General features: G+C 46.5%; 1 protein-coding gene across 1 annotated transcript in view; it reads right to left on the reverse strand.

Annotated features, from left to right (window-relative positions):
* Positions 1 to 385: 385 nt before the first annotated feature.
* Positions 386 to 23394, reverse strand: part of uacab (uveal autoantigen with coiled-coil domains and ankyrin repeats b) — a 44157-nt gene continuing 21148 nt past the window's right edge. Inside the window, exons 3-19 of the mRNA XM_010875306.4 lie at positions 19522 to 19610; positions 17392 to 17456; positions 15700 to 15757; positions 15546 to 15616; positions 15332 to 15438; positions 14838 to 15019; positions 12918 to 12955; positions 12278 to 12319; positions 9846 to 9953; positions 9099 to 9131; positions 8377 to 8469; positions 8221 to 8251; positions 8063 to 8112; positions 4843 to 7533; positions 3586 to 3741; positions 1098 to 1163; positions 386 to 483 (exon numbers count right to left, since the gene is read on the reverse strand). Coding sequence (XP_010873608.3) covers positions 412 to 483; positions 1098 to 1163; positions 3586 to 3741; positions 4843 to 7533; positions 8063 to 8112; positions 8221 to 8251; positions 8377 to 8469; positions 9099 to 9131; positions 9846 to 9953; positions 12278 to 12319; positions 12918 to 12955; positions 14838 to 15019; positions 15332 to 15438; positions 15546 to 15616; positions 15700 to 15757; positions 17392 to 17456; positions 19522 to 19610 — 3952 coding nt within the window. The 3' untranslated portion in view covers positions 386 to 411. The remainder of the gene's footprint in view (positions 484 to 1097; positions 1164 to 3585; positions 3742 to 4842; positions 7534 to 8062; positions 8113 to 8220; positions 8252 to 8376; positions 8470 to 9098; positions 9132 to 9845; positions 9954 to 12277; positions 12320 to 12917; positions 12956 to 14837; positions 15020 to 15331; positions 15439 to 15545; positions 15617 to 15699; positions 15758 to 17391; positions 17457 to 19521; positions 19611 to 23394) is intronic.

The following is a 23394-nucleotide window of genomic DNA, read 5'->3' on the forward strand; positions in this document are numbered from 1 at the left end:
ATCAATTGTAGACTTCCCAAACAGCCATGTCATATCCTGTTTCCGGAAGCCTAGGCACCACGCAGCCAGCAAGCTAATACATTACACCGGTCTGCCACTACAGGACCACAAATCATACTGGCTCGAGCCAAGGGGTTCGGCCACCTAGCAACAACGCCCAGCATCCACACTTAGGGTCTCGACATAACATGTATCTACGTCCAATCACACCGCTGGGTCTCAGTTCTACTGAAGTACAACAAACCAATCTATGCAGGATTATGGGTAAATGGTAACATGGATCACTGCCCACACCCAACACACACACACACGGTCCTCTGCAGAAACTCTCTGTGGATTTGGGCTGTTGTGAATCGAGGGTTTGAGTCCATGGGTAGTGTTCTGTGGTTGCCCGGGGGGGGGGGGGGGCTTCTAGCAGACAAACTCCTGCCTCATGCGGATGATCTGCAGAAGAGCGGCTTGGACGTCTTCATCCATGTGGCCCTGCGAGAGAAACGACAGCGGACACAAGACAATCTGTCAGCAGTGTGTCACAGCTACAGTGGCAGTGCTGGCTGAGGGCCAGTGGGGGTCAGCGTCGGTAAATTACCCCTCTGGGCCATTCATAACAGTACTGTATCAACACTCCAATGTATTCTTCTACAGGATGAGAGAGTAGTGGGAGAAAATGCCAGATAGTTACAGTAACGGAGAACACCAAGTCTGTTATATTTTAGCGTGACCGGAACAGGGGAAGGCCTATTTCGGTGGAGCCACAGGAAATTAGGCATTCTGATTTACCCAACCTGGATGACCAGGTGGGCTGAATCTAGTTAATCACTGAGCCTACAAACTGACCTAATCCATCAGTTTGGTTATTGACAGGGTTTACACACAGACACACACAGACACGCACTTGCACGCACTCGCACGCACGCACTCGCGCACGCACGCACACACACGCACACGCACGCACACGCACACGCACGCACGCACGCACACACACGCACGCACACGCACGCACACGCACGCACACGCGCGCACGCACGCACACGCACGCACACGCACGCACGCACACGCACGCACACGCACGCACGCACACGCACACGCACACTGACCTGTGCTGCAGAGAGGAGATGAGTTCTATAAATTGAAACCACTTCTCTGTGTTGCCTCTCAGCATCCTGTGAATATCCAGAGAGTAAAGGTAGAGAAAGGGGGAGATGAGAGAAAGGAGAGAGTGAGTGAATGAGAAGGCTCAAGAGGCGTCGTGTCTCTCCTCTGCGTCCTGATGAGCACAGCCTCACATTGTGCTGACCTGGCAGAGATTAGAGGCCCTCTGCCAGTCTGCCTCCACCTTATCACGCAACCCAGAAATACGCCTGTCTCTTAAAGCCAAATAGATGGCATCCATATTTTCCTGAAGATTGCGAACTTCGAATGAGCGAGCCAAGAGATCCAGCTCTAAATCACGTTGTGGGCCAGACCTCTGGGAATGGAACGCACATTGGGAGCTTGAGTAATGAAGTTCACAGGATTCTAAGATGTATCCCGGCTTCTCTCTCAAACTCATTTTCTTTTCATCTGGGTGCTGGCTAGCCACTAGAACGATTTCCAAAAAACATCCTCATAACTTAATTTCGGAGCCTACATTATTTCAAAGGCTGAAAGAGAACTGACAGAGGAGGTGGAGGGGGCAGACTGAAAAACAGGTGTGCAAGCGTTTAGTTTGGCCTGACAGCTGTAATTTACACTGTCATACCACAGTGTTATTGTTGTACAACTGACAAATACAGTGACGAGATGGTTGATGAACAGTCACGTTTGACCTAACACGTAATCAGATCAAAAATGCTTTCTCAGGACTCTTTCCTGTCACTATAGGAGCTTCAACAATGTTGTTTTTTGATCCACAGGAAATCATTTAATTTCCAATAACTAATGTGGCAGGAGGACCCATAATGTCTGAAGAACACCTATGTTGTTATGGTAAATAACAAAGATGGCATCCCTGTTAACCAACAATTGTCTGAAAAAAGCTTTCATCGCTATTAACAGAGAGACGTTTAGAGTGGAAAAACTAGGCTCCAGACGGTGAACAGTTAGTGCAGAAACAGCCCATCATTAAATCGCATTACATGGCATCATACGTCAATGACGCCGCTACATGTCTCTTGATGGTGCTACACGTCGTCGCTTGACCGCGCTACATGTGGTCATTTGTCCGCGCTACATCGTCAATCAGTCATTATACCGCGCTACATGTCGTCATCCATCATTAGCCTGTGCTACATATCGTCATGTCATTAGAGTGCATTATGTTGTCATCGGTCATTAGACAGAAGCAAAATGTATGTAGAATATATGATGAATACATTTTACTTTATTCAAAATACATTTCAGGTATCAAAATGTATTTCAGCTTTTTAAATTCTTCTGGTGAAGCCATGCTTTTGTGAATTTGGATGTGTGCTTTGGGTTGTTGTCATGCTGAAATGTGGTCTAACAGACACCTGAAGATTTTGTGCCAAAATTGCCTGGTATTTGGAACTGTTCATAATTCCCTCCACACTGACTAAGGGCCCTACCTGAAGAAAAACAGCCCCAAAGCATGATGCTGCCACCACCATGCTTCACTGGGGGTATGATGTTCTTTAGTTGATGTGCAGGGTTGTTTTTGCGCCAAACATACCTTTTGGAATTATGGCCAAAAATGTCAACCTTGGTTTCATCAGACCATAACACATATTCCCACGTGCTTTTCAGGGACTCGATGTTTGTTTTTGCAAACTTCCACCGGGCTTGGATGTTTCTCTTTGTAAGAAAATGCTTCCGTCTTGCCACCCTACCCCAAAGCCCATTCATATCAAGAATAAAGGAAATTGTTGTCACATGTAGCACACAGCCAGTACTTGCCAGAAATTCCAGCAGTTCCTTTAATGTTGCTGTAGGCCTCTTGGAAGTCTCCCTGACCAGTTTTCTTCTCATCTTTTCAATTTTGGAGGGACGTCCAGTTCTTGGTCATGTCTCTGTTGTGCCATATTTTCTCCACTTGTTGATGACAGTCTTCCCTGTGTTCCATGGTATATCTAATGATTTGGAAATAATTTTGTACCCTTCTCCTGACTGATATCTTTCAACAATGAGATCCATCTGATGCGTTGGAAGCTCTAGAACAGCAGAACTTTATTTCTGATTAATCAGAGTCACATTAAATGGTGGTGTGTAATGACTTCCGTTTAACATGAGTTTAAATGTGACTGGTTAATTCTGAACACAACCACATCCCGAGTTATGGGGGGGGGTGTGCACAACCCCCTATTTGTCATTTTTCCCCCTTGAAGATTTCAGTTTGTTTTTCAATTGAATTGTTCACATTATAGGTCACATTAAAAGGGAAAAAGTTCTGACATGATTTATCTGTCTCATTGTTTTACATGACAAAAACCTGGCATGTTAACAGGGGTGAGTATCCACTGCATTTACCAAATGTATTTGGTATATCAACGGTGATTGGATTGAATACCGGCCTAAGTTTGTTACAACTGCCTTCCATCACTATCTGTTTCTGTGTGTGTGTGTGTGTGTGTGTGTGTGTACACTTACAGCCAGCTGCTGCTGCAGGCTCTTAATCTGGGCCTGGAGTGTGTCGATGTGTTGCGTCTGTCTCTTGTTTGGCGCAGCGTTGCCAGCGTATGCCAGCTGGGACAGGCCATTCAGGGCCTGCTTCAGTCTCTCCACGTCAGTCAACAGCTCGCTAATCTGAAACACGCATAACACAGTGGTTACCGCCAAAGCATGATGCGTAACACAGAGGTTACCGCCAAAGCGCGACGCGCAACACAGTGGTTACCGCCAAAGCGCGACACGTAACACAGTGGTTACCGCCAAAGCGCGACGCGTAACACAGTGGTTACCGCCAAAGCCAGACGCGTAACACAGTGGTTACCGCCAAAGCCAGACGCGTAACACAGTGGTTACCGCCAAAGCCAGACGCGTAACACAGTGGTTACCGCCAAAGCCAGACGCGTAACACAGTGGTTACCGCCAAAGCCAGACGCGTAACACAGTGGTTACCGCCAAAGCCCGACGCGTAACACAGTGGTTACCGCCAAAGCGCGACGCGTAACACAGTGGTTACCGCCAAAGCGCGACGCGTAACACAGTGGTTACCGCCAAAGCCAGACGCGTAACACAGTGGTTACCGCCAAAGCCAGACGCGTAACACAGTGGTTACCGCCAAAGCCAGACGCGTAACACAGTGGATACCGCCAAAGCCAGACGCGTAACACAGTGGTTACCGCCAAAGCCAGACACGTAACACAGTGGTTACCGCCAAAGCCAGACGCGCAACACAGTGGTTACCGCCAAAGCCAGACGCATAGCACAGTGGTTACCGCCAAAGCACGCATAACCATTTACAGATCTGGAAAACTTTATTAGAATTGCCAAACTAGAATTGCCTTATTCTTTTATGATTGTGGTGGATTGGGCTAGTGCCAATGTGAGCAAATCAAAATTGTACTGTTAATGGCTTTTCAGTTCTCCAGGAATCAACAAAATATTTCTGCAGAAAGTAGTCATATCATCCCATTATTATTGCATTAAAGGGAGAAATTGCTGAAGCATAAAAACAGGGTTGTTTCAACTGTTCATGGCACAATTAACACAAAATTGTTCAAACAACTAATTCTTGCGACAAATATTTCAATACACAACTGCAAAGTCAAGCTTTTTGGGCTGTAGATATTATAAAAAAAATAACAGTTCCAGAAGGAAGTAAAATGTTTGAACCTATTTAAATGTTTTTTGAAACATTAGGTTGATTATTGTTTATTCACTAAAAACGATGATTTAGTGTACCTTCTTGTCTTTGACCTCTGTCTGCTCGGCAGACATTTGGATCCTCCTCTGCAGGTCCCCGATGGTGTTTAGGGAGTCCTCATACCTCTCCTTAAGCTCACAGATCTCCCTCTCAATGGCGTCGCTCTTCTCCTGCAGGGTCTCCGTCTCGAACCTGGCCCTACCCTCGTCCTCCCTGGCCTGAGCCGCCTCGCAGTGGAGGACCTTGCATTGCTCCGCCAACGCAGACAGCCTCTCACCAAGCCCAGCAGCCTCCTCCTCCAGACGCTGCTTCTCAGCCTTCAGCTGGCCCAGCTGGTTCTCTGTTCCCCTGAAGTCCTGCAGAGCCTGGTTGGCCTGAAGGAGCGCTGACTGCAGGGCCGCCATGTCCTCAGCCTGCTGGGCACTAATCTCCTGCTGCTGGCGCAGGGACACAAGAAGCTGGGTCACCTGCCTTTCCAGGGCTTCTTTGGCCTGGGCGTGCTGCTGGAGAAGGACGGCGTGGTCCCCAGAACGTCCCTGGAGCTCTTTCTCCAAGGCAGAGACCCTTTGAGCCTCGGCACGCTGGGCCTCCCTGGCTTTCTCACAATCGTTCTGGGCTTGGCGGATGGTGTCCCTCAGGGCTTGATGCTCGCTCTCATACCGTTCTAGCCGGGCCGACTCAGATTCCAGGCGCTGGTTCAGACTCCGGATTTCCGTGTTGCACGTGGCATTCTGCTCCTCCAGCTCTGCCCTCTGCACGGTCACCTCTTTGTACTGCTGCTCCAGGTCAAACAACTTCAGGGTCAGCGCTTCCATTTTACCTCTGTATTCATTCTCCACCTCCTTGTGCTTTTCACTGTCAACAAAACCAGTCTGTAGTCTCTGCTGCACAGACTCCAGTTCCACTTTAAGTTTTTCTTTCTCCTGCATGTGACATTCTCCCTCTGACTTCCCCTGGTTGTACTTCTCTTGCACCACCAACATATTTTCTGTCAAGTCCTTCAGCTTGGCCTTGTAAGAGTTCTCCAGCTCTTCCATTCTGGTCAACGGGACAAACTTACACCGGATTGCTTCCTGTATGGTGTCTAGTTCTTTCTTCTGGGCCTCCATTTCTTGGTGAAGCTTCACATTGTCTTCTTGGGCAGACTGGTAGTTTGCCAAGGCCTCCTTTGCCCGATTCTCCACTTCAATAACAGCATTGCTCAACTGGACCCTCAAGGCTTCATGGTCAATAAGGCATACATAGTCATTTTCTATCATCAACTGGACATTCTCAAGCTTTTCTTTCAACTCAACATTTCCATCCTTCACCTTCTGTAACGTTTCCTCACTTTCTCTGCCCTTCTTCTCCAGGTTGGAGATCTCACCCTTGGCCACCTCTAAAGCAGCAGCCACTCGCTCATGTTGCTCTTTAGGCACATACTCTCTATTAAGCCTCTGTTTCAGAGACTGGCTCTCGGCAACAACCTGGCCCAACTCCTTCTCTTGCTCCTCAAACCTCTTCTGGAGCACCTCCAGTTCTTTCTCCAGCTCACCGTTGCGAGCATTCAGGGCGCCCACTTGGCTCTGGAACTTCTCAGAGGGCACCGTACTGCGCTGTAGGCTGCTAACACTCTCACACAGGCTGACCCTCTCCGTCTGCAGCCTCTTGACCTGGGCCTCAGCCTGGCCGCTCCTCTCTGTGGCCTCCACCAGCCGCTCCTCCAAATCTTTGACTGCTCGCTCCAGGGCACTCTTGGCCTCCTCGTGGGCCTCGAGGGGAACAAAGTTGGTCTCCACCCTGCTTCTGAGCTCCTCCAGCTGCTCCTGGAGTACCTCCCGCTCCTCCTCGCCCGCCTCTACCTGGTGGATCAGCACCTGGCTCTTGGCCGTCACGTCCGCCAGCCTCCTCTTCAGGGAGGCACTCTTCTCCTCCAGGGTCGCCCTCATCCTCTCATGCTCCTGCACAGAGACAGCCATGTCGGGGGCGGGCCTGTTGTCTATCTCCCGGTGTAGCTCAGCCACCTCCTCCAGCACCCGATCGTAATCCTCCCGCAGCTCGGCCAGCTGACGCTCCTTCTCGTCCACAGCGTTGCTCAGAAGATTCTTCATGTTGTCAAACTTCTCGGCCGGCACAACCTTCTCCCCCTGCCGCGCCTGGGTCTCCTTGACGAGGGCCTCCATCCCCAGTAGGGCCTCAGCCAGCTCGTCCCGTTCCTCCCGCAGGGCGTTCAGCTCCTGGCCCAGCCGCTCCGCCTCGGCCGCCAGCCGACCCTCGCTGCTCTTGTACTCTTCCAGGGCCTTCTCACTCTGCTTCAGGTGGTTGCGCACGCGCCCCACTTCGGCCGAGGCGCCCTCGTACTTGGCTTTGACGTCGTGGAGTTGGGCACGGAGCTCGTCGGCCGCCTGGCCTCCAAGGTGCTCTTTGACAGCCACCACGTGGGCCTGGAGCTGCCGGACCTTGGCTTCGGAGTCCAGCATCCTCTTCTGGACGTCTCCCAGGGCTTCCTCCAGGTCCTGGACCTGCCGGTCCGCCTGCCGCTGCATGGTCTCCCGGGTCTGGGCCAGCTCCTGGCACTCCTGGGTTTTGCGGGCCAGTGCTGCACGCAAGCAGCAAACCTCCTCCTCCGCCGTCTGCTGCTGCCTCCTCGTTGCCTCCAGCTCGTGCCGCAGGACCTCCACCTCGCCCGTAGGTTCCCAACTCACGGCGGGACGAAACCCGGAAGGCGACAGCACAGGGGACTGGAGCACATGCAGGGCGGGAACAAACATTGGAAGGTTTTTAGATGCGTGATGAATTATATATGAAGGTGTGGAATGACTGTGTGACCCCCATCCCATATCCCTCACAGACGTGTCACTTCAATATTGGTTTTGCAATAATGGCCCAAATGTCTTCTAGATAAACCTTGGCTTTTTAATACAGCCAGTTCTACTGTAATGATACAAGAGAGAATACTGAGGGGATGTGAAGGCTGCAATACAAGTAAAAAAATATGAATTTAAAAGTTGAGGCCAAACTGTAAAAAAAATAATATACCTGCAGCGATTTCAGTGAATAAATCATAAAGCCTTCATTTGCTGAAGGGCAAATTGCTCACAGTACAAAATGAGAATCTGGCAGCAGAGGTAGCGGTCAGAGAGCTGATAAGTTCATGGTGGCTGACTGGTCTAAAACTGGAGAGCAGATATAGTTGATGGGACTGTGTTAATACAGTAGGAAGGTTTCCTTGTCATTTCTAACTGTAATGCTCCAGAAACAGAAGAAAATCTGGTTCACCTGTTCCGAATCCTGGCTTTGAGACGATTTGACAAGGATGTTGTCTTTTCCTACAAAAGCAGGGAGAATTTATCATAATTATGTTTCTGTTTTTTAGTCTTATAATTTAACCCCCCCATCCTCTGATTTCATAGGGGGTTTAAAGAGCATTCACTCACCTTTGATAACCGACTGGCCAGAGTAGTCCCCCTAAAAAAAAAAAACACACACATGGAAATATGTTCCCATTGGCACCTAACCTCAGACAACCTGCACTGGGGCTGATGACCCCATGATAAAGGCACCGGCTGTGATACAGTTCGGGGGTCACTAACCATGTGGCTCCTGAGCTGAACTTTGACGGTCTCGGGGCCCCGTGCACCCTCCTCCCGTTCCTTGGCACTGAGGAGGAGCTTCAGTTGATCTCTCTGATTGGACAAACGATAAGCTTTTAAAGACTGATGAGTCACTGGCCGCGTAGGCATCTGAGCAGATGTTGTCGTGGCTCTAGTGAAAGACGTGGGTTCGCACCCTAAACAACGCAGTCTATTGCTTTCCAGCTGATCAACAGCTTTGGTTTCATTTAAGGACAATAACATTCAGTTAATTTAAGCTAATCAAATCTTTCCACACTCACTGTGTGCCATTGCAAACAGCCACACAACCAGCACTGGGGACCAGTGAACTACAGGTACAACTAGTCATTTCATTTCGCAGTAGCTCGTTGGTTGTTTAAGTTGTACGTGTGAAGCCAAGTAGGGTTTAAACAGTTAATACATTTCTTCCTGCAGTTAATTCATATCTCCCCAACACTGCAAACAACCAAACAAGAACATCAACTCATCAACCAAATCTAAACGGTAAATCCTTTCATCTTCAGACTACTGTGAATCTTAAAACAGGCCTCAAGACATATTTCAGTTGACCCATCCTATCTCCCAGATAAATACCAATTTAAACTCAAATTAAGACAAAAAGATCTTTACAAATATATATTTATTATTATTATTCCATTTTCTTTCTGCCCGAAGCAGTTGAATCATTTTGCTTTCCTTACCTCTTTATGGACATCTTCCACAGTATGCTTTTCCTACGGAGCATATAGATTACAGGTTTAGTATTGCCTGGTCTGGTAAACAAAGCATTTCCATATAGAATGCATGACAAGTACAAGTGTGTTTTTGCCTATAATGTGGCATTAAGACAAAGCCTTTCCTATTAGTTTACCCCATTCATCCTCCAGGGCAGACCCGGTCACACTGTCAGTCAGCAAGGCAATGTTTGCACAGCTTTTGTTAAAAAAAAGTAGACTGCTTTTCAGTCCCTTTCCGGGACTTTCCGCGTTGGTCTAGACGTTGTGCGTGTGGGGTGGGGATGTGTGTGTTACACTAACAGCAAACTGCTGATGCATTTAAAATATTTACACACTACTTCAGAGTATTTGTAGTTCACATGCCTGACTACAGTCTGATGAATTATTTAAAAAGAAACTATATTTCCTTCTAATCAGCTATAGTAGATCAAAGACCTCAAGTCTTAGTCACATAAATAAGTGTGACCTAGGATGGCCCAGCACTCTAAGGCCCTCCCTCTGGTATAAGTGTGCGTACCGTTATAGGATGAGAGAACTCCCTCCTCTATATTTCACCATCTAATAAAGAAAAAGACTCCTGAAAAGACCTCAAGAACATATTGTGGAGTTCACCCAACAATACTAAACATGCCTTTAACTTTTGTATGACACTTTGGTTTTTGCCGCATTTTGTAGCCGTGCATCATACTTCATACTTATGTGTGCATTTACCTGACTGAGCTGTTTCTGAAGGCTGTTGACCTTGTCCAACAGAGCCCTGTGCTCCAGCTGGAACTTCCTCAGAGTCTCCTGCTGGCTCTCGTTCTGCCTTCCCAGGTCCTGAGGAACAACACACACGCCTAAGTTAGAACCCACAAAAATTCTAATGAGAAATCTGTACAGACCACGCCGACATTACCTGACCTGACATAATACTGACCCCTACGGTACTAAGCATTTGTTGCGGTACATAGACTGTATATAAAATGGACGACGCCCTTTCGCTCTTTTCCATTGGTGAAAAATGAAGCCGCCAGTGTCCCGATACGGTGCTGACATCTTGGACTTGCGTCTGCGCAGATAGCGATCTTGGGACCAGTTCTGCGCAGTAGTTATGCGCAGTAGCGAGCAGGAAGTAAAGCCACGAAATCAACGGCCCCTCCCCTGTGCCCCGCCCTCACTCTCCCTCGCAGAATGCGCATACCGTAATCAATCGCAAGTCCAAGTACAGTACAACCTTTGCTTGTTAAACCTAGACGATATTTATAGCCTAGCTTACATCATGTTTAACCTTAATTTAGAATAGGCCTAATACAAAAATAATTGGTAACTTCTAGCTAACGATCACCTGCTAGCTATTAACGAGGCTTGTTGTCTTTTAGCTAACGTTAGCTAGCCCATTACATTTATTTACTAATTAAATAGCTTATAAATTTAACTTACCGAAAAAAATTCAAAGATCGATTGGAAATGCCAGATCGGTTAGCACAATGTACTGCAGAACAACCCATTATGTCCGTGTGAAATTATATCAATTATAGAAATGTAGAGATTAAATGTAAAGCTCCAATCTCCTCAGTCCTCCGAAGGAGGATGGCGCTTCAGTGGCTCCTTGGCTCAGATAGCTGTCAATCAAAGCTGTGAATCACGACGTCACACCACCGTTTTTAGAGCATTAAATAACTAACTAAAAACCAACTTATTTTTAAAACAAACTGAATTTACATTAGCGTGATACAAACTACAGTAAATGACAGAAACTAGCTTCGGAAAAAAGATAATTGAAGGGTAATTTAATTGTTTAGTTGGTCTCGCGTCCCATTGAATAACATGGGGAGGGCGGGGTTTATGACCTATACTGGGACCACTCACCAGGGGGCGATCGAGACGTTTTGGCTTCACTTTTCAGGGCTTGTGCGGCACGCTTGTTGCGGTAACAGATAGACTCTCAGCAGCTTATGGAATGCTAGGAGCCAACTGAAACGTTCAATCCCCCCAGAACAGAGTGTTGATTTTCTTTGTGTTGAGCAGCGATGGAATACGTTCCATAAAATCGTGCTTCAACTGTTCTAGCTGCCTTTCGTGACGTTGTTCAATCCCACATGAACCACAACAGAATGAACTTTCTGCGCGTGCAGAACATTTGGGATCATTCGCTCCAGCCCCGGTTTTAGCACCGGGAACACTGACGTTTCTAACGCCATTTCCACCTAAAATAACGTCCAGGGAAATAAGGGTCCATCACCACATTTCTCATGCAGGTTTGTACAAGGCCTCCCCTCCACAGGATCCAGGAATGACCACGGAGCAATGGGGGCCGACCTGCTGCTAAGCTTTGGCTCCTGTTGAGAAGGTAGACGGACGGACATCAATCAGACGCCCGTTTTTGTTGATTCACCGCCAACAACCTTTTTGACCCTTCCCTTACGACACAGGTCAACAGAATCCGACTCTGGAACACCGGCATTGGAGCAGGATGAACCGGAGAGCGACACCGCCGACGTTGGAGGGACCCTCGGTTGGAGGGACCCTCGGTTGGAGGGACCCTCGGTTGGAGGGACCCTCGGTTGGAGGGACCCTCGGTTGGAGGGACCCTCGGTTGGGATATAGTAGTGCTGTCTATCGTTGTTCCGGACTTCAGTGCACAACTTCACGTTCACTGACAACAATGGTCACCATTGAGTGAGCCGGGGGGTCAGCAAGACATATGAGCTGATCACAGACTATAGAAAACGTGTGTGTGTGTGTGTGTGTGTGTGTGTGTGTGTGTGTGTGTGTGTGTGGAGGTAGTCCATATACACCTCTACACTCATCACACACACTGCTACAACATAACATATATCCCTCCCTGTATGTACATAAACCACAATCACCTCCATACCCCAGCACATCAACGGGTTACTGGTTCAACCAGGGTAAAGACAAATGGCATTGTCATGAATGCTTGAAGATTAACTTTAGTCCGGACAAGCAATTCCTTGTAGATTTAGCCTCACCATGGTGGGTTTACTAACACTGTAAGGGCTAGAGCATGTTGTGTAAGGTAAGTTACCTTGACAGATACCTGCAATTAATCATCTGCCTATTCTTAGGAAGCCTTATTACAAGGTCAAACTCAGTGAAGTGGCCCGATCTAAAGTAGGCCGGAATAAAACAGTACTCACCCTCAGGTTTGCTTCTGCCTGCTCGTTCATCTCCACCGAATGCTGTGGAAACGCAGGTTAAACATTAAGCTGCGACTATGCAGGGTCATTTTTTTTCTTCTATGCAGGGTTTTCTTATTCAAATCAGCAAGTTAAGAACATTTAGAAGTATTTTTAAGACAATTATTGTGCTATCCCCCAATACACAATAAAAATAAATAAAATACTTTTTTACACATTAAATTTCAATATATATTACAATAAAAATGAATTAAATGAGGAAAGTCTAAAGATAGTGGCACTTAAGTTTTAAATTGCTTTTAGTAACATTCTAAAGGTTTTAAACTGGTTTTAGTAAGATAACAAAACGGAATGTGATTAGCCAACAGGCCACTAGGTGGCAGTAATATCCTGCAGAACGCTGGAGCATTAGTAACTGGAGACAAAGCTGCTGTGTCTAACTGATCATCCTGCTGTCCATGCAATGTTAGAAGTCTAAAAGGAACATCCATTAATTATAACCCACACAGACGTACAGTCTTCTGCAGAAGTACATTCCCATTGAATACGACCAGCTCAACGTGAGAGCATTTACCAGTGTTTTTATTCAATGCTTCATCTCGTTTGACAGAATTTAGCATGAAGTAAAAATTGTTGTTACCTGTCTCTTTCTCATCTCTAGCTTGGCAGCTTCTTTTGCTGTGGACACAATGATAAAAAAGTAAAAGGTTTCACATAGGGTATCTGACTAGCCAGTGTGGCTGCATATCTATTGTGTGTGTGTGTGAGATACACACACACACACACACACACACACACACACACACACACACACACACACACACACACACATATATAGTGCCCTCAAGAATAAACAACTCTTGGTTAAGAGGAACAAAAAATGGCTGTGAGTAAATACTGTTGTTCATCAGCTTGATCTTACAATCACAATGAGAGAAATCAAACCTCTGTGGTGAAACTTTTCAAAGAAAAATAAAATCTTAATCAAGAACTCTAAGGAACGTGTCAAGGATATTGGCTTGTTCTTACAAAAACAATGACAGAATATAACTTATAAATTACATGGAATAGTTCAAGGAAAAAAATTATTCAAATGCCTTTGTTCCCAAAAACATCTGTCACAATTACTGGCATCTCTGCATTATGAACTTGAGGCAAGATCACATCACACAAGTACGCTCCTTTAATGTAAATGACGGATGAGGTGGGAGAACACAACAGATCTGAGACCATCGGTTCAGTTCAACAAAGGTTTTCAATAAGGTTTGGTCAGAGGACTGATATGGCCATTGAAAAAGCTTGATTCTGTGGTCAGTCAGTAATTTTTGTGTGGGACAGGAGGAATGCTTTGGATCATTGTCCGGCTGGAAGATCAAATGGCGACCCAGTTGTAGCAATTATTGTATGCTAGCCTGGTACCAAGGGCTTTGGAAAGCAAACAGCCCCACAACATCACTCAGCCACCGCCACATATCACATTTAGATTAGTTTTCCTGCATAGCCATCCCTCTTTATACACCAAACTCTCAAATGGTGGTTCTACCCCAGAGAAAACCACCCGGGTTCCTTACGACTAAACATTTTGAATTATATTTCTATTAAGATTTGTCCATAAGAATTTTATGGGCGCCAAAAATCGTGACATGTTTTTAAGAAAGATTGTTTTTTTGTTTATTTCTGAAGAACCTCAACTGAGGGTTAGATTTACCTCATTCTGTGTTATAAATAAATAAACAAATACCTTCATGCATTGTATGTTTTGCCACACAGTCTTGATAAAACCCAATAAACTCTGATGTCACTTTTTTGTGAACTAAGCTAAACTTAAAAGCTAAACTCACACTGATTGAATAACCTAACGTTACCTCTGAAAAAAGCTGACTCACTTTACCTCAGGGTACCTTTACTAAAAGCACTATTGTAGCACTAGAATTTTCCCCAGTCCACTTCATTCCAACTATTTTTTTTTAAAGCAGTGCCTTTACACCTGGGGCTTCTTAAGACCTGTTTCTTTCCTTCATTCTTGCTCACATGTTTGATCTCTTGGAGAATGGGTGATTTTTTTACAGAACCCTGTGGTTTATTTTCTAAAGGCTATACAGCCGATACCTCAGAAACATCTTCAAGCTGGGTTAACAGTTCCTGTCTTTCGCCCTACTGCAGCTAATGAAAACTCATCTTATTTTGACAATGGAGAACAAAAATGTAAAGAAAGTATTTTATCTCCATAGCACTGACCTGGACTATAGCACCAGACATTGTTTAAAACCGAATTTGTGACAAACTGCTGACAGTATGTCACAAAATAAAATATGGCATCACAAAATAAAATATGGCATCTAGTCTGCAAAGCAACCCTCACAAGTATGTAAAAAGTACATTACAATACTTACTGCTGGGTTATTCCCAGAACTCCAACATTTCAGAGCAGAGTTGACCACTTTCCTGCCACCATTTAACTTCACTAAGCCATCAAAAGGCACAGCGAGGTCATTAACTTAACCCTTTACGATCTACATTAGTACCTAGGGGTTAGTTGGGTACACAGCTGTGCTCTGACCTTTGGTAACTTGGTCGAGGTAGGTCTTGACCAGAGTGACCAGCTCCTGGTTTTTGCTGAGGCGGGCGTAGTGGTAACTATCATGACCAAGGCTGTCCATGACTGACACGTCAGCACCACTCTTCAGGAGGACCTCTACTGCATCCTTACAGGAATACTCACAGCCAAGGATCAGAGCAGTCCTGGACACACAGAGAGAAACGCAGACAGACACACAGAGAGAGACAGACACACAGGGAGAGACAGACACACAGGGAGATATAGCATCCATAATGAACCCTAGTGTAGAGTTTAATACATATCTTAGTAAGACAGTGTTATTTAAATATTTTCACAGGGGGCCTCTCAGGTTGATAAGACTGGCTGGCACAAGACTAAATATCCCTTAATGCAGTGGAGGGACTCGTCATGGGTCAAGGGTCGCGCCAGTGGGACCTGCAGGGACCAACACCAGGCTCCCTAAGGCTCTATGGACCCCAGGTGGATGGGCTTACTTGTTCTGTTTGTCACAGACGGTGATGTCAGCCCCTCGCTCGAGCAGCAGCTGACAGATGTGTGGATGGCACATCTGGGTGGCCAGCACCAGAGGAGTCCGGCCATCCTAAAACACACACAGCTCTAATGACCGTCTAATTATTCACTCACCTTCTACAACCCCAAAACACGCCTGCCTCGTTAAATAAGAAACAAAGTTTTGCCAAAACTTACAAAATCGGCAGCGTTTACCGAGGCTCCGCTGTCACACAGCAGTTTCACACTGGAGGAGCAGCCGGCCATAACTGGGACAGAGAAAAAAATAAAAAACAGTCATCACCATATCAGGCAGCCAAGCAGCAATCTGAAGTGTCAAACTGTTTCTCACCAGCGTCGTGCAAGGCGGTCCTCCCCTGCAGGTCCACGTTCCCCACAGGACAGTTGTGCTGCGGAACCAAACAAAACTTATTACCCATGAGGCAACCAAACCCACAACCCGGTCACCATGACAACACTGTCAGAGGGTGACAACCTGGATGAGCGTCACGCCTTTCGTCGTCGTCTCCTCAAAACGCACGGGCAGAAAAGGTCAGGGAGGAATCTGTGGCTCTGTCGTCCGACTGGGTTTTGATGCCGACACGAGAAGAAAGGACACGGGGGAGGAAGCAGACGGATCCTGCCCATGACAAAATCCATGACAGCCTGCAGAACAACACCCAGGGGGAGCACAAACCGTGGTCTATATTCACGCAGCGCAACGGACGCGTTCCCGGCAGAAACATTTCAACATGTTCCTAGTGTCGAAATGAAACGGAATGCGTCGAGCAACTGGCAGTTTGTTGCTCGCCGCGAACCTGCCTGAGGCCTGCAGTGTCAAAATCTTCTCTGTGTCGGCATCACAAATTCAAGAACTCGCCGCGGTCGCCTCGCAAAGCCTATCAGTGTGGCGCTCACTTTGACACGCCACGATTTCCTCGCACAGTCGGGCATGGAGGGCTGACACTTTAGCGCTGTAGCATTGAGAGCTACGAGAGCCGTTCGGGGCTCGGTGCCAGCCGCGGGCCCCCGGAAGGTCTGCTACTGGAGGACTTCTTAGGGTCTGAACCACTATAAAAACCCAGCTCTCTCTAGCAACAAGGTCCTAAAACAAGTAGCCCGGTCAGATAACAGTTAGGGGAGGAGGGAAACCCGACACCGCTGAAGTCGAGCGGTTCTGATGAGTGGGATGACGGAAGGCAAAGCGGATGGAGTGATTTGTGAGGGGGCAGCCTTGTCAACACCACCGACACATCAACAGCCATTCGGGTCGGGGGGGGGGGCTGTGAGCCAGGGGTACAATGTGGCGGGTTTGAACACAGGGTCTTATTGTAAACACATAAATTCATATCGGCCACTGCAACTCAACAGGACACTGAAGTTGTCCTACCAGGGGCCACAGTTGCCGTTTTAAGAGAGGACAACTAAAAATAGCCATGTAGTCTGATGCCAAAACAAACACACACACACACTTTTCTAATAACGATGCAACGTGTTCACCTAAGCAGTTGTCTGGCTGTTGAAGACGGTTAGTAATTACACCTTGAACTGTATGAGCTGGTTTTCTCAGACATGCATCTAAAAATCCTTGGTCTGGGTTTGGCCTTAACCATATTGGTTCACATATGTGGTAACAAATAATGCCCTTAGACGACATTTGTTGCCCATGAGTCTGGGATGGGGCTACGAAGCCATTTTCAGGCAAGAAATGGCAACATCATTTCAGCCAAAGGGGTCACCACCAGCTATTGAAACGAGAGCTGTAATTTTCTGCACTATAAAATGCATTCCTGATGATTCTCGATTATTATTATAATACTATTGCCAAGTATAATCTTTGTGACATTTGTTAGTTTAAAGGTTCCCTTTATCGGTCAATAGTGTGTAAGTGAAGATCACATGTCCACTCTAAATATGAAACAAAATTAACTATGTTCCAGGGGGTATTCTTACCTTCTCATGACCGTACATGTTCCGTTTCATGATGCATGAATCACACAGACAAGTACATATGTAAAGAGGGAGTCGTGTCAAGTGACCATACCTGTAATAGCTTCTGCACACAAAGCGATTGGCCATTTCTGGCAGCTAGATGAAGGGCATTTTTACCTGCAAGAAAAAGACCAGATCAGCAGATGCAGTACATAAAACATATCTTCCAGAACATTCCATTTCATATTAGAAGATACACAATGTCTGAATTCACATAGGCAGTACAGGATACTTACTCTACGTGGAGCTTTTAACGGTTCACAAATTTTTATTAATCCATCAAATATGTTTTACTAAATTATATTCAACATGTTTAATGGTTAATTCAGGTCACTAGTTCAGTACTCACAGCTAATTGGAGGCTGCTGCTGCCTGTGTCATGTATTATATTTTCATTATGAATAAAGGATTAGAAGAGAGGACAATCCCTGCATTTCATACAGCAAGACCTTTTCCCCAACATACAGCCAGGTAGAGCGGACCCTCCCATTGGAAGATCTAACCTAAGATGGGCTTGGTGGAAATCCACAGGAAAAGGTCGAATCTATACATGTCACAATCTATATGGTAGCAATAATCCTCAGTCGTTATCATCCACCAGTCACAAGCTTGATTGACATATCTGAACCAATAGCAGACCACAAGCTTGATTGGCATAACATTTGACCAGCCTCTCTGTTGTTTTAAGCTCAGGTGTTTCTTTTACACTAGTTAGGTAAGATAGTGCTGGCCAGTTGGTGGGTCACTAGCATTAGAAAATATCTGCAATGCCTTAAGGTCACCAACAGAGACCCAAACGGCCGTGTGTGAGAGCTGGACTTAATTCTCACTGACGGGGTACCTCCTCTGGCCAGCTGAAGCAGTGGACTCATTCCATTGTGCAAACAAAAACGACTGCCCAGGACCTTTTTGATTTCCATTGAGTAATGTCCCACAATCTTTGCGCCAGAAGACGTGAAACATTAAAAGAGCGATGGTTGTTGTGTGACCCATGTGTGCCAGAAGCCTACAGCGGGGTGCTATTGCCATCTCACCGGGAGGAGAACAAAGCAGAGGCACAGTGAGCACCTGTAGATGTGTCGGGAATGAACAGACGCATTTGTGAAGAGAATCCATGAACTGTTGCCTGAAAATCAAAGAGTCTCTAAACACACAGAACCTTGGATTTAGCTTTTCGGAACGACCTAACGGACAAGCTGAACGACCCGAATGTAGAGCCACAAGGAACAGGCCAGATATGTAACACATGATCAGCTCGTTAAAAACAAGCCACAAAAGCTTTTAAGTAACTTTACAGAGTTACTTAAATAAATTAACTGAACAGCCTGTCAAGTTCAGAGTACCTCGTCAGAGTCTGACCGACACAAAGTCAGTAAAGCGCCACTTAAGCCTGTTGCCACTTATATATGCTTTCCAGCGGCTACAGATATAGACATAGATGACATTTCACCAAACTAGGAAAGCTTTTTCCACTGGACACAATTGCAGTGGATAATGAAATTCTCACAATTCAAAATAACATTCAGATGAAATCCAGGGCAACAACTGCAATCGAGAGTTTAACACATATCTTCGTAAGACAGTGTTATTTAAATATTTTCACAGGGGGCCTCTCAGGTTGATAAGACTGGCTGGCACAAGACTAAACAACTGCAATCGAGAGCCCAGACTAGGAGAAACCAGCAGCTACAGCCCAGACTAGGAGAAACCAGCAGCTACAGCCCAGACTAGGAGAAACCAGCAGCTACAGCCCAGACTAGGAGAAACCAGCAGCTACAGCCCAGACTAGGAGAAACCAGTTGCAGCTCAAACCTTGTTTCGGCAGAGTGGTGGAACTCTCAGCTGAAACAGTAGATGGTCAGAAACGGTTGGACACCCCTGGTTCTGGCAGGTGATTAATGCTCTAGTACTGACCATTCCTGCACCATGCCAACACCCACACGTATAGAACCACTGCAAATGACGGGCACGAGTTGAACGAGACCCTAAAGCTCAACACTCCAGTCCCACCTCACTAGAGACGCTACCTGCTGACGCCCCTGTTTCCATCCGTAGACACTGTCATTCAATCTGCATTTCTACATGTCAGATTATTCCGTTTATGTCCGCTGCGCGCTTTTGAACGCCGCCGGCAGGGCCGCCACCGCACGCATCAGCAGAACCACCGTGGGCTCTCTCTTACCAGTGGCATCGGTGGCCGTGACGTCAACGCTGTGGCCCAGGATGAGACTGAGGCAGTCCAGGTTGCCCCTGGTTGCAGACAGGTGGAACCTTGGGGGAGACACAGAGAAAGGGGTGAGTCAGACATGAGGAGTCTCAGCCCTGGGAACTGTGATGAGGTGAGGTGAGGGGTAGGATGGGAGCCGTCTAAGTGAACACCGTCAGCCAAATCGGCATTCCGCGTGCTCGCCAGGGACCCTGGGGAGAAACCTTCGCGGCCATGACAACCCTGAGGCGGCACGAACACCCGGCTACCAGTAAGACGTGATACAACCACTCGCAAGAGCAGGGAATGAGGCGAAGCTATCAGGTGCCCATAATGGTCATTATAATCAACTTTAATCACCAAAACAACATTCCCAACATAATCACTCCCAGGATCTTACATTGTGTGATGAAGCTGCTAATGGTGGACAGCGTTAAGGGCAGAACACACAAAACCTACACAAGGTTGACATGCAATTAGACGGCTGGCTGGGATCAGAGCAGGAGATGATAGGACATGAGCAGTGGGAATATAATACACTTGGACTAACAATTGAGGCACAGTAACAGATTCGGTAAATCATGTTGAGATGCAGGGAGATGACCAGAGTTTTGAAAGCAGTTATAACATGGTGGCTGTGACTTTACGTTATGTGATCACAGACGGGCCAGTACACATTTTGGGAAAAGCAGGTGAAACAATCGGTACTACTCGAAATACGCAGCGTTTCCTCTATATTCAGTCACACTATTAAATATATGCAGAGTTCCTCCTATATTTAGTCACACTATTAAATATATGCAGAGTTCCTCCTATATTCAGTCACACTTAAATATATGCAGAGTTCCTCCTATATTCAGTCACACTAGTAAATATATGCAGAGTTCCTCCTATATTCAGTCACACTAGTAAATATATGCAGAGTTCCTCCTATATTCAGTCACACTATTAAATATATGCAGAGTTCCTCCTATATTCAGTCACACTTAAATATATGCAGAGTTCCTCCTATATTCAGTCACACTAGTAAATATATGCAGAGTTCCTCCTATATTCAGTCACACTATTAAATATATGCAGAGTTCCTCCTATATTCAGTCACACTTAAATATATGCAGAGTTCCTCCTATATTCAGTCACACTAGTACATATATGCAGAGTTCCTCCTATATTCAGTCTCACTAGTACATACATGCAGAGTTCCTCCTATATTCAGTCACACTAGTACATACATGCAGAGTTCCTCCTATATTCAGTCTCACTAGTACATACATGCAGAGTTCCTCCTATATTCAGTCACACTAGTACATACATGCAGAGTTCCTCCTATATTCAGTCTCACTAGTACATATATGCAGAGTTCCTCCTATATTCAGTCTCACTAGTACATACATGCAGAGTTCCTCCTATATTCAGTCACACTAGTACATACATGCAGAGTTTCTCCTACATATTTTGTCACTCAGGAACTGACATGCATTAGTTCACAAAGCGCAACAATGTTACTGTGCAATAATAACCACCCTAGCACTAATCCGCCTCGTTTCTGTTAGTGGCCCCACACAGTGTCCATGATCCGTGCCCTGCTGCCCCCCCCCACACCCCCCCCACCCCCCCACCCCCATAAGGACAAAACGTCTGTAAACCGATATAGCCCACAGCCTCCAATCCGTTCATGCATTAACCCTGAAAATTCCTCCAAGGAGACAGGCGGGCTGACACCTGGTCCCGGGCACACACCAAACTGCGAACCAGTGACACCCTCGCTAAGCACAAAATCTCTCTGGTTGTGAACCCGCGGTGGAATAGATGCGGCTCCGGCACAAGTGGAATGGGCTCAGGGTCTAAAGCACCTGGTCTGGAAGGACCGAGGAATTCTGGGAGGATTAAACTGTAACCACAATACTGTCAGCATCTTGATGCCATGCTCTATCCTTGAGGATTTTTTAATCAGATGGTCATATCAGACAGCTCCAGAAATAATAATGTTGTATATTCAAAATTGCCAAAGTAGATCACAGAATGACTAAGTAACAGTTCTGCATGATCATAGGCTTTAAAAGCCTACTGTAATACGTAAAAAGTTTGTTTATTTTATCATTTAAAACTCTCCTCTGATCCAACTGAATAAATCGTCAGCACATTACGCAGGATGCCCTGTACAATCACCTCCTCGAACCTGTATGTGGATTCGGTGATTGCTTAAACGGCTAAACTGACAAGCTGATATTTTATGCAATCGTGTGTTTAGAGATTAAACCGGGTCAAGATAAGAACTGCAGGCTTCGACATGACAAGTTCCGACCCAGCCCGACGAAACAAACAGTACCGGAAACAAATGGAAAGAACGATCCGCATAAACGCACAAGAGGGTTTAGTTCTGAGGGAGTCTTTCATGTTTAATTAGCGTGTGTGGGGACTGGCGCTCACGCACGGCCATTACCAGTGTGACACTAGACGCTAGGCCATTAGGGAAATGTCACTTCATCTTAGCACTAGCCAGCTCCATGAGTGGCTTTCAGCTCAGACCGCCCAGACTACACAGGATATGGAACCAGAGACAGGATCTTTAGACAGAGAGGAGAGGGGAATGTCCTGTGTGGGGTTTTTTGGGGGGGGGGGGAGGGTGGGGTATAGGTGCTGCTTCACATTTATGTAAAATTCTAGTACTTTTGAAAAGCTGATTCAACCAGGCCACATCAAGGACTTGGTGGTGTGTCAACCTTGTCACATATAGTCTTTTACAATATTTCTCATCATTGTGAACTCATCTTTTTAAATAGGGAATGGACTTATTTGACTGGCCACAAAGCTCGTGCCTAAGTAAGTAAAAAAGCTTTAAAAAAATGGGGGGGGGGGGGGTAAAAAGCATTTTCTGTTTCATCTCCAGACCCATCGATAAAGTTGGCGGCATGCAGCCGCAAAGACAAAAACGCATTTAAATATCCGCTTTGACGGTATATAGACTCGTTTCGTTTCCCAAACAGCAGAACACAGTAGACCGCCCAAGCCTAATGTGAACCATGACTAACCTCCAGGAATGTCGAGCAACAACACGGTAGCGCCGGTCGCTACAATGACACACCTCCAGCCAATCAGGGGAGCACAGCACAGCAGACCACAACTGGTTTCAGACCCGGAGTAGCACAAACAACAGCAGCGTGTCTGTCTACGGTCAGCATTGGGCAGCGGCAGAGCTCAGACGGTATAATTAAGGCACTTTCCGGTGTGCTAATTCTCAAATCAGCTACGACAAGGGCAAATGAGCAGGTGCAGCAGTTCGAGCCAGGCTAGTGAAGTGCGCAGCCTCTGTTTGTTTAGCTGGGTTATGTCATCAAATGAACACTAGAGGAGTCTAATCCAGGCAACTAAATTACACACCAGGGACTAAATTAAACATTAGGGGATTATACCACACCCGGTGATTAAACCCCCCCCAAATGGCCCGACGGGGAGACCATGATTACTGTCCATCATTGTCCTCCAGCAGGCCTCTGGTCTGCATGGAGACAAACGACCACAGGAGGGCTGAGCTACCTGTGTGGCCTGCAGTATAAATGAAGACTTAGGCTAAGATAAGACCACAAACAACGGTAATGTAACAGAGAGCAAAGGTTGTTTTTAAAGTCTTCACCGGCTCCTAACGCACCAGTGTGGGCGATGGGGGGGAGGGGGGGGGGGTCCAAAAGTGGATGTGGTCAGTTGTCTTAAAGCCAATGAGGACCAGGCAACCCACCAATACTTAGTACAACAAGCCCAATGCAGGGGGGGCGTCTTTCACAGTGGTCCGACACTTGATTTAGTCCCGGGGAAATTCTAGCACCTCATTATGAGATGAGCCCTTCTCTC

This window comes from Esox lucius, chromosome 2 (genome assembly GCF_011004845.1).
Source record: "Esox lucius isolate fEsoLuc1 chromosome 2, fEsoLuc1.pri, whole genome shotgun sequence".
Lineage (NCBI taxonomy): Eukaryota > Metazoa > Chordata > Actinopteri > Esociformes > Esocidae > Esox > Esox lucius.